The 11,626-nt window shown below is 49.1% G+C and overlaps 1 protein-coding gene across 2 annotated transcripts in view; it reads right to left on the bottom strand.

Moving 5' to 3' along the window:
- KCTD21 (potassium channel tetramerization domain containing 21) overlaps positions 1–6,641 on the bottom strand; it is an 84,303-nt gene extending 77,662 nt beyond the window's left edge. The window contains exon 1 of one of the 2 annotated variants that reach the window (XM_085610687.1): positions 6,517–6,641. Coding sequence is in view for 1 of the 2 variants with exons in the window: in XM_085610686.1 (XP_085466812.1) it covers positions 6,186–6,216 (31 nt within the window). In the remaining variant the exon portion in view is untranslated. Of the gene's footprint in view, positions 1–6,185 lie in introns of both variants that reach the window. The other variant, XM_085610686.1, reaches the window with a different exon arrangement.
- Between the last annotated feature and the right edge of the window lie 4,985 nt (positions 6,642–11,626).

Raw genomic sequence — 11,626 nt, 5'->3', positions numbered from 1 at the left:
AGAGGACCGCAGCAACAGGTCTCCTTACTGAGCTTCACGTGAGGCTCACGGCCAGTGGACAGTGGTGCACTTTGGAGCTCAGACTGCACGAACCTAGGACCCACATACAAGAGAGCCACCCTGCATCAGATGACAGCCCAGATGAAAAATAATCCCAGAGGTGTCACAGGTGCAACGTGCTGAAAAAACGAAATGGGCCCTTCCACAATAGAAGGAGCCACATCAGCACTGCCAGGAGCTCACCTGTTGAACTTTTGGACTCTCGGGGACAAAACCCCATGCAACATTAACAGAGTAAAAGTGCAGCTGTACTGGATGACGTCACCGACCACCACTGGAGGGAACTGGGACCTCGATGGTGTTGCAGCTGCAATGAGCCAAGTGCATGAGATGACCCCTGCTATGATTGATCCACATGTCACTGCCTGAGGACTTACCTGTTGAACTTTGGATCCTGGGCGCAGCAACAGATATCATTCCACACCCCTTTTTCATAATGATCTAGAGAGCGGCAAGAGACAGGCGGTGGTCCCAGCCAACCCTGATCCTGGCGGCCCCTTCCTTTATCGGACAGTGGGCCATGAAACATTGCCAAGTGAGTCAAGACAGGTCACCACTATACTCAGGGAGTCCCAGGTCGGTGGCTTCACCCCAGAGGAGGGCGACTAGCAATAAGGTATGTGGCAATAAAAGCATGGTGTGAGTATAGAGCATGAAGATGATAAGTAACTTGAGGGACCGGTCATGGGAGTAATTAGGAGTGCGCCACAGGTCCCTCCCTATCCTCTTAGGATTGAGGCATGCTGCGACTTGCGAATTACGTAGGAGCACTTTTTATTGTAGACTATGTGTAGAGCAGTGATGTGGAGTGGAAAGGGAAAGGACATTTAAAAATACCTAACTAGTTGGCCACTCTTTTATTCCCGCCCCTAGTTGGAATGGTTAAAAATCGGGGGTCGTTTACTGACAAGAAACCTGACCTTAATGAGTCTGGTTGTCTCAGTAATGTGTTTTTGTCAACATGTTTCGAGCTGTTCCCCAAATAGCTCTCCATCAGGACTCCACGAGGTCCAGCCCTGTGTGTACCACTCCCAGTTAATCCTGTAAAAAGGACACACATCATGCACACCTAATGCACACTGTATACATAAAATTCTAGTGATTAATTCGTGTCTGTAATTATAAGCAAAAAGATATATAAAAAACAATGACCTGTCAGCCATGCTGGCAGGTCGCATTAGTATGATTGTGCATGAGAAAATCAAAATATCGCACCCGTATACATGTGATGTACTTCTGTAAATGCTATATTATTGCATCATGGTCAAAGCCAGGGTTAGAGGGGCTTGTAGTCACACTCTAAAAGAGGCTGGGGAAAAGGTTTATATATCATATACTCTTGTTGCTGCTTAACAGGTGGGTAGCGTACTCCATCTGTAGGAAAAAAAGAAAGCCCTCCGCCACTTACTCCGTCAAAGCCGCCTCTGGTACAGTGACCTACTTCTCTCCCTGGAGACCGCATACTAACTGGTGCATGAGCCGTTTCTATTTATAAAGCCCTTTCCTAACCATGCGGCGTGGAAAAAAACGCCCTGTCATTTTGCTTCGTAGTACTATACCGCTCGGTTAGTTCAAAATGGCCGCCGTTGCCGGAGTAGTGGCAGCGCCATGTTAAGAGAATACCCATTCTGAAAAACATTAAGTTACTGGAAATGTATGAGGAAAGGAGTTGATATTAAAATGTTTCACATAATGCAGAATGGAATCAAGCGATATGCATACAAAAACATTGGGAATTACACAGGTATGGTATTTTGCCGTTTCCCTGCCCAGAAAACAAGTCCTACTCTGGGGTGTTTAGATGGAATGGCTACTACCTAAGTGTGATATTACTTCAACCAGGCTACTCGCTTATAATGTAGAGCGGATGCTTCCCATGTATGATAGTTATATTCTTATTACTGAATGCATGTACCCGTGGACACAGTGGTCAGTATTTTACGATACATATTTCAAACTAATGGCTGCTTCGTGGGTTCTTTTCAACCGCTGAGATGTCCCATTATTGGACAGATGTTATCTGAAGGATCTCTCAATGCTGCATTCCCTGTGAATAGTAACGCGTTCTTATCACGCTCAGATGTACCAATGTTAGACAGATGTATATTAGAATCTCTCAATGATACGTTCCTGGTTTTATCCCGTATTACTAATCTTGTGTAAGCAGGGGGTCTAGTGTCTAGTCTTTATAACACAATATTTTGGTGAGTGACTCCTTCATAGTTATTGTTAGATGGGTTTCGAACTATTACGTCCTCGTGTGAGCGTGTACTCTAAAAAAAAACAGGCTGTTATACTTAGTTACAGAGACTCCTAAAGATGTCTCCACTAGTCTCAATGTTGTGCATTTTCAACGTAAGAGGCTCCATGGCATATTGTCATTAAGCCCCACGGTGTCAGTGTGGCATTTGTACACCCACCCACCGCTGTTTTTTTTCCAGAAGTCTGTGTTCCAGATTATCACCATAACACAGGTGTTCAAGGACAACCCACTTCAAATCATTGGGTGTGTGTTTCTGTTCCTTGTAATGTGAGGACATTTTTGTGGTGATGCGCTGACACCTGACGTTACTGCTGTGTTCGCACACTCTGGTGCTTACTTTTCTCGTGGTCATATCCACAAGTTGTAGGTTGCAGGGGCAAGTGATGAGATATATCACTCCTGCTGTGTTACGGTTTTTTAGCTTTCACAACTCCCAATTCATTCAATTATTGCAGGACACATTTTTGGTGGTGGTAGTAAGATGGCAAACTCTGCAATTCCCGAAGGGATAATGACCCGTAGGTGGTGTACCTAGCATAATTTGGTTCCTTTCTCTGTTGGTTCCTGATTTCGGCGTGTATGTACCAAAATGTCTCTCAAATTCCTCCACCTTCTGTGGGAGAACATTGGTTTTGGGATGTTAAGTTGCCCACTGTTCAAAATACGCCAATGTATCCCAATGATTTTGGTGACTTGATCAGAAGCTAAGTTAAACGTAGTTATGCAGATTGGTCTCTTGTCTTCAACGGTGTTCTGTTTTTGGTGTGTTTCCAGCAGAGAATCTCTGTGATTATTCACTGCTCATTTCTTTGCTTTAGACACCAACTTTTTGGGATAGTTCCTTGCCAGAAGTTTGTCTTTTAGTTTCTCGGCTTGTGTTCTGAAATCATTGACCTCTGTACAGTTTCTCCTTAGCCTACAGGAACTGGCCGAAGGGGAGACTGTCTTTTAAATGCCTGGGGTGAAAGTTGTTGTATAGTAATAAGCTTTTCTTTGCAGTGGGTTTCTTATGTGTTAGTGTTTTAAGGGTGCCTTCAGCTGTGATAATGTTGAGGTCCAGGAACACCAGTTTAGATCTGCTCATAGTATGAGTAAATTTAAGGAACGTGTCCTGGAGATTCAGGCAGGTTATGAACCCATCTGCTCTGGACTCGTCTCCTTCCCAAATCAGCAGAATGTCATCTGTATACCTTTTCCAAAGTGTGATGTGTTGGAAATAAGGGTTGGTGTCTGCCAGGATTTTATGTTTCTCTAGATGGTGTACGTATAATCCTGCCACACTAGGGGCAAAAGTACTGCCCCTACTGGTTCCGTGTTGTTGGCGGAACGAGGTATCTTCGAAGCAAAAGAAATTCTCCGTTAGAGCACATTTGATGCATTCCAACACCAGGTGTCTAGGTGAGTGATAGGTCCAGTTCCCTTCATACAGGACTTCTTCGATGATTTCTAAAGTATCCTTGTGTGGGAGGCTTGTGTACAAACTTTCAACGTCCAACCCTATGAGGATGCTGGTGGCAGGGTTGAACTGTAGGTCCTTTAGAAGACACAGGACTGCCTTAGTGTCCTGTAGGTATGTGTCTGTTCCTTGTATTAGAGGACATAAGAAGGCGTTGACAAATTTTGAAAGAGGTTCCAGTATCGAACCTATGCCGGATACAATCAGTCACCCTGATGGGTTTTCCAAAGATTTGTGTATCATGTAGAAATAGGTGGTCACCGGGTGTGTGTTAATCAGGAAATCCCCTTCTTTCTTAGTGATCCAATCATGTAGTCTCACCTCCTCCACCATACTCATGATCCGTATACTTAGGCGTTCTGTGGGATCGTCTATGATGCGTTGGTAATTCCTCTCGTCTACCAGTAGTCGCATGTACTCACAGTTGAAAAGAACCCACGAAGCAGCCATTAGTTTGAAATATGTATCGCAAAATACTGACCGCTGTATCCACGGGCACATGCATGCAGTAATAGGAATAAACTATCATACAAGGGAAGCATACGCTCTACATTATAAGCGAGTAGCCTGGTTGAAGTAATATCACACTTAGGTAGTAGCCATTCCATCTAAACACCCCCGAGTAGGACTTGTTTTCTGGGCAGGGAAACGGCGAAATACCATACCTGTGTAATTCCCAATGTTTTTGTATGCATATCTCTTGATTCCATTCTGCATTATGTGAAACATTTTAATATCAACTCCTTTCCTCATAAATTTCCAGTAACTTGATGTTTTTCAGGATGGGAATTCTCCCAACATGGCGCTGCCACTACTCCGGCAACTGTGGCTATTTTGAACTAACCGAGCAGCCTAGTACTACGCAGCAGAATGACAGGGCGTTTTTTTTTCTCTCGCCTCATGGTTAGGAAAGTGCTTGTAAATGGAAACGGCTCATGCAACAGTTAGTATGCGTTCTCCAGAGAGAGAAGTAGGTTACTGTACCAGAGACGGCTTTGACGAAGTAAGTGGCAGGGGCTTCCTTTTTTTCCCTACAGATGGAGTACACTTCCCACCTGTTAAGCAGCAACAAGAGTACATGATATATAAACCTTTTTCCCCTTCCTCTTTTAGAGTGTGACTACAAGCCCCTCTAACCCTGGCTTTGACCATGATGCAATAATATAGCATCTACAGAAGTACGTCACATGGATTATCTTTTCTATATTTTATGTTGTACTGTCACGCGGTGTCTTGTTTCACGAGTACTATTTTAGGAGTGGTGTCACCCATTACAGTGTGTTGCATGTTCATGACACACTATTTGAGCACATAGGATAGACCATATGAGCACATAAGGGTGCAATATTTTGATAGTTGCATGCACAATCATGCTAATGCAACCTGCCAGCACAGCTGACAGGTCACTGTTTTTAATATATCTTTTTGCTTTCTAATTACAGACACAGATTTTTAACCATACCAACTAGGGGCGGCAATAAAAGAGTGGCCAACTAGTTAGGTATTTTTACATTTTCTTTCCCTTTCCACTCCACATCCCAGCACTACACATAGTCTACAAGAAAATGTGCTCCTACATAATCTGCAAGTCGCAGCACGCCTCAATCTGTAGAGGATTGAGAGGAACCCCAATGATGAAGCATGCCACCTAGGGGCAACCCTGGTGGGTGAGGGGTCTCTAGAAAAAAGTATTTTTTCTAGACAAGGGATTACAATGAATTCTTGCTGTATACTACCTAATTCCCTATGGGCAGGTTTTCTTCGATATACTGGGTTTTTGTCTAAGTAAATAAATGTTGGGAACGGTGCGTTATTTGGCCCACACTTTGACTTTTAGTAAGGCATTTTAGTTAAGAAAATAATATTGGAGCCACAAAAGCCAACCCACCTTTTCTCCCCCCGAATCTCTATTTTTTCTATAAATGGCCATGGGTAGTAGGGCTTCCTTGGAGCTAGCCCAACCCAGATTGGGAATGTTGAGTGTGGGGAAGCACCATTAATAAGAACGGGGAAGCCTTGAATGTCTCATGATACACTTTACCTCCCTCCACAACGGTCGGTAAGAAAAAGTATATTAGTCTGCATATATGTTTCATGCCTTTCTCATTTTATACACGTATGCGTGTGAATATGCACACACACAAACCTATCCTCTGGGGAAAAATAGTCTCCATCCTTGGGACACTTGAATTTTTTTTATTTTTATTTCCTACATTTGGGATTCAATTTTTTTTTTTTTATCAATAATAGGCCCGTATCAATTCAACGTCACAAAACATTTAATCACGTTAAAAGTCACATCATTTCACTTTCACTTGAATATGATTTCTATTCGCCGTCCGTCCCTGAATTTCTTGATGCTCAGGCAGCCGCGGTCACTTAGAAGTTAGATAATCATTTTCCTACCAGTGTAAATGAGGCCAGTGCCCCATCGCATTCCGCGTACTTAGCGAGCGATCAGCTGTTCATGCCGCATCAGGTGATGATGCGGTTGTCTGGCGGAACAGGAGACAACAAGCTTTCACGTCCCCGTTCAGTGCTTGCTGACACATCCAGTGAGCTTCAGCCCTCTTAAACACGCAGCGGCGGACAGCGCTATGCCTCCAGCGGACAGCACTATGCCTCCTTCTGTAAACAGAATTAGCCAGCGGCTGCCGTCCCTGTCAGGGCTCTTTAAGGCCTATCCCCTCCCTCACGCTGCCAGACTCCCAGGGTGCACGACGGGAACCCCTCTCACCTGCTTCCAGCAGGGGCTCGGATCTCCGCAGCTCCCCCTGGCTGCGAATCACAGACCCTCCCCGGCTCCTCCGTGTGAAGGCGGCTTCTGGAGAATGAGCTGCGCCGGGTCCGTGTGACGTAGTACGTTACCTGGTGACGTTGCAGGGCTTGGTGCGCAGGTCCGGATTGTTTACATTGATGTGTGATAGGAGTGAGGCAGAAAGTGATTGCTGCGCGTCGCGCTCAGTGCCTGTATATCAAAGTGATTTCAACGGATCATGTTGCTGGGCGAGAGGCAGACAGCGTTTCCACAGAGCGCACATGATTTATGTGTTTAGGTAGTCTCAGATCAGAGTTTCGCATGCTTAAAATAGACGATACTTTTAGAGTTGCCAAGCTCTGGACTTGAAGTCCTGGCCGAATCAGAGAGACTCACCTTTTGCATACATGCCAACGTTGTAGAAGCGGGAAGTGTGTAATGTTGTAGGGTGCCAGGCAATATGTACTTTCCCCCACAGACACTCTGGAGACGTTCTAATTGGTAATTGCGCCTTTATTACACTTTGTATGCACCTGAGGAGAGAGCGCCGGGCAACACGCTCCGATCGCGTCTCTCGTTCGCGCCGTTGTCCTTCGCGCATGCGCTGTAGCGTCCAACGTCCGCTACGCGCCTTTGCGTCACCACGTAGTGCGCGCGTCCACTAGACCGCGACACTACATATCTCCCCCTTTTCACACCACTCACACAAAGTCCCCGACCCGGAGGTCAGTCCATTTCAAAGTCTCTGAACTTGGATGGTCTCACCACTGCTCTTCCCCCCCGTGTGTGCCTTACCGGAGTGGAATGTCCTTCTCGGCTTCCCTCTGTGACCAGGCCTCCATCTGTACCTTTCGGAGATCCCTGACTCTCTTTCTCTTTTACCTCGCCATCTTCTCTCGTGGTCTCTCCCCCAGGTCTTCTCCCTGGGTTGTCTCTCTCTCTCTCTTGCTCACCGCCCATGTCCTCCCCTGGGCCTCCTTCGGATGAGTCTGTGTCCTTTATCACCCCCTCTGCCGGGTTTTCTCCTTCCGTGCACTCTCGGGGCCACTGTAAGATCTTATTGCATTTTGCCATGCGCTCGTGTGACCACACATTACCGTCACTGAGCAGTGCTGCCCTGTCATACACCTCTTCTACTCTGAGGGGTGGGGAGTATTTGCTTTCTCCTTTCCGCTTAAGGATCGCCAGCTTCACTCTGACCCACTCCCCTTTTTCCAACGCAGCATCTTTTGTCTTCTTGTGGCGGTTGTAGTGCTCCGTGTAGATGCGTTGTGCCTTCTGCAGGTTGTGCTGCACCACTGCCGGAGACCATTTGCTAGTGATGGACTTCTCCTGCCATGCCACATTGTCTTTGGTAAAAGGTTGCCGTCCCCGTAAGATCTGGAAGGGACTGTACCCCGTTCCCGTGGGGGTGATGCGGTATGCCCATATCGTGCTGAGCACCTCCTTTTCCCAGTCTTTACCTCTTGTGATGGCCGCCTGTATGGAGCCCATCAGCACCCTATTGAACCTCTCTACTTGTCCATTGCTGGATGGGTGGTAAATCGAAGTGTGTTTGAGTACTATGCCATTTCTGTTCGCGAACGTGACCCACTTGTCGGAGATGAACTGGGGGCCATTGTCACTGATGATGCTCCTGGGTATGCCTTCCCGAAGAAACATCGCCTTGAGGAAGCGTAGGATCTCGTCCGTGTCCATGACCTCGTTGATGTGCACTTCTGGCCATTTCGAGTATTTATCCACCAGTACACATAGATATTTGGGGATGCCTTGGTCGTCCAGTATTGGTCCCAGGATGTCCACTGCTACCTCTTCCCAAGGGTTGCTGGGGTTAGTGAATTTCCCTAGGGGTGGTCTCATCGGTTTGAGAGTCTTGTCTGCCCCTTGGCATTGCGCGCAGTCCTTCACGTGCCTCTCAACGTGCGTGTCCATTCCTGGCCACCAGTAAGTTTGTTTTGTTCTGGCCTTTGTCTTCACTATTCCCAGGTGGCCTTCGTGAAGTATGGCTAGCAGGGTAGGTACGATGTTCTCCGGCGGCACCACCCTGTCACCCCTGTAGACGAATACTCCATCGTTGCCCACCGACAGCTCTTCTCTGACTTCGTAAAACTGCCTGATTTTTGGACCTTGTCGCCTCCTGTCCGGCCATCCCCGCACAATGCACGCCTTGATCTCCTCCATGTCGGCATCCACTTCATATGCATCCTTCCAGTCCTGCCTGCTGATGGCCTTTTCCGGATCGTCCGTCAGAGCCACCATCTCGTCGTCGTCTTCCCTGTCGTTGGACGCGCTGTCCATCGCAGATGCCCTGCTGAGGTAGTCCGCTATTTTGTTCCTGGAGCCCGGGATGTATTCCACGTCGTATCTGTACTCCAGGAGTTTCAGTGTCATTTTCGCTATCCGGGGTGTGGCGCTGGCATGGCCATCGGATGTCAGTACTTTCACGAGAGGCTTGTGGTCTGTCTTCACCTGGAATCGGGTCCCCCACAGGAACTGCCGGTACTTCGCCATGGCCCATACTACCGCTAGCATCTCTTTCTCTATCACGCTGAACTTTTGTTCCGATGCTGTCAGCGTCCGGGACGCGAAGCTGATCGTTTCCGTGCCACCTTCTGGTCTTTCTTGCATGAGCACGGCTCCCAGTCCCTTTTCACTCGCGTCCGTCATCAATATCGACCGCCCCTGGGGGTCGAATCCTTGCAGCGGGACTGCTCCGCCAATCTCCCGTTTCACGGTGTCGAACTCTTCTTGCGTCTCCTCCGTCCATCTGAACGCCGTCTTGTCCCTCGTGAGCTGCCTCATGTGGTGGGTTTTCGTGGCAAAGTGGTGGACGAATTTACTGTAGTACTCTGCCATCCCTAGAAACGACCGCACTTCCTCCTTGGATGTGGGTGGCGGTGCTTCGCAGATGGCCTTTACGTTCCCTCTCTTCGGCGTTATTCCTTGTGCCCCTATCTCGTGTCCCAGGTAGGTGACAGATGTCATCCCAAAATGGCACTTCTCCCACTCTGCTGTGAGGCCCTTCTCCTCCAGGATCTTCAATACTGCCGACAGTTTCTTGTCGTGGTCCTCCTGCTCCGTCCCCATCACTAAGATGTCGTCCTGGAAGTATTGCACTCCCTCAATGTCCTTGAATAGGCGGGCCATCAGCTTCTGGAACACCGCCGCTGCCGAGGCGAGACCGAAGGGCATGCGGCAGAATTGGTAGCAGCCGAACGGCGTGATGAACGATGTCAACTTTTTGCTCGTCGGATGTAGTGCTACTTGATGGTACGCCGATTGCAAGTCTATGGTGGAGAACCATTTCACTCCTTTCGTGCGGGCCAACATTTCCTCAATGCGTGGCAAGGGGAACCTCTCCACCACTATGCACTTGTTCAACTCCCTGAGGTCCACACAGAGGCGCACTTTGCCTGACGGTTTCATGGCCACCACCAAGGGGGCCAACCACTCCGCGCTGTCAATGGGCTCAATGATTCCTCCTTCTTCCAGTCGGAGGAGCTCCTGTTGCACCGCTTCCCTAACGGCAATCGGGATGTTCCGTACCTTGTGTGCGACTGGCCGGGCGTTGTCTTTGAGGACGATTTTGTGGGAGAACTTCTCCAGCCTCCCTATCTTCCCGCCGAAGACCTTCGGGTGCCCACTCCGCCATTTTCCTGCCGTCGACTCCTCTCCGTCCAGTGTCGCCAGCACTTGGGTGTCCCCTCCTGCGTTCAACTGTATACCCAACACTCCTTGGTCCATCCAGCCCAGGACTGACGGTCCTTTCTCTGCGACGTACAGCTTGCAGGTCGCGCTCCTCTCCTTGAATTGGAACTTCATTGTCTTGAACCCTACCATCGGGATCGGGTCCCCTGTGTAGGTGACAGGTCGGATGTCGGGGGGTTCCAGGTGTGTGCCCCACGTGGGTCTGAACTTCTCGCTCCATACTGAACGTTGGATTATCGTGTAAGGAGATCCAGAGTCCGCCACGATGGTGATGGGTATGCCTCCTACTATCATGTCGCATTGGGGCTTGCGCGATCTTCTCTCCTCTATGCCCAGTACCTGGTCTTCAATACACAGGACTTCCTCGTCGTCTTCACGGTCTTCTGCTTCTTCCCCCTCGTCCTGTGCCACGAATTTCACCGCCTGCTGTCTTCCTTTCCTGCGGCAAACCTTTTCGTAATGGCCGACTAGGCCGCAGAACGCGCACTTGGCTCTGAACGCGGGACACCGTTTGTCGTGCGCTGCATGATTCGAGCTGCCGCACCTGTAGCATTTCATGGCCTCGCCTTTGCCCTGTTTCCATGTCGGTCCGGGTCTTGGTTTCCCTGTGGCCGCTCCTCTGTACTCCCCCGTCGTTTGTTTCCCCCGCGTCTGGTGGTCCGCGTCGTCTACTTTGTTGACTGTGAGTCTGGGGGCCTGTTCTCTTTTGGCTGCATCCGCACAGCGTTTCGTTAGCTCCGCTCTCTTCACTATGGCGATCACTTCATTTAGCGTTGCATCTCCATTCGCCCATAGTTTGTCCTGTACTGACTTGCTTGTCGTGTGCATGACGATCTGGTCCTTGATGAGTTCGTCCTGCAGTCCGCCATACCTGCACGTCATCGCCAGCTTCCGCAGTGCCGCCACATAGTCATCCACGGATTCTCCCGCTTCTTGCTTCCTCTGCTGGAAGTTATAGCGGTCGATTGAGGTGCACACTGCCGGTCGGTAGTGGTTGTTCAAATCTTCTATGGCGTGGGTGAACACGTCTGTGTCTCCTGCTGGTCTGGTGATCGGTGTGAGATTTTGGAACACCCGTATTCCTTCTGGTCCTAGGTTGTGTAGGAGTATCCTCTTCCTCCTGGCGCTAGAGAACGCCTCCTCGTTCTCATCTTCTAGTGCTTCCAGGTAGTTCCTGAAGTACTCCCTCCAGTCTTCCCACTTCATTATGGGTTCTCCCGGGCGTGGTAGGAACGGTATCGGCGTCGTCAGGGTCGCTGACTGTGCACTCATTTTGGCGTCCACTGGCTTCCTTGGGCTACCTGGTGCGTCCGTCCCCACACCCCTACTTCGGGTACCTGGGACTGCGTTCGAGCCGGCTGCTCCGTCGTCCCCTGACTCC

The sequence above is a fragment of the Triturus cristatus genome, chromosome 6 (genome assembly GCF_964204655.1).
Source record: "Triturus cristatus chromosome 6, aTriCri1.1, whole genome shotgun sequence".
Classification (NCBI taxonomy): Eukaryota; Metazoa; Chordata; class Amphibia; order Caudata; family Salamandridae; genus Triturus; species Triturus cristatus.
The sequence above is the reverse complement of the archived record's forward strand: the minus strand, read 5'-3'. Positions and strand labels throughout refer to the sequence as shown.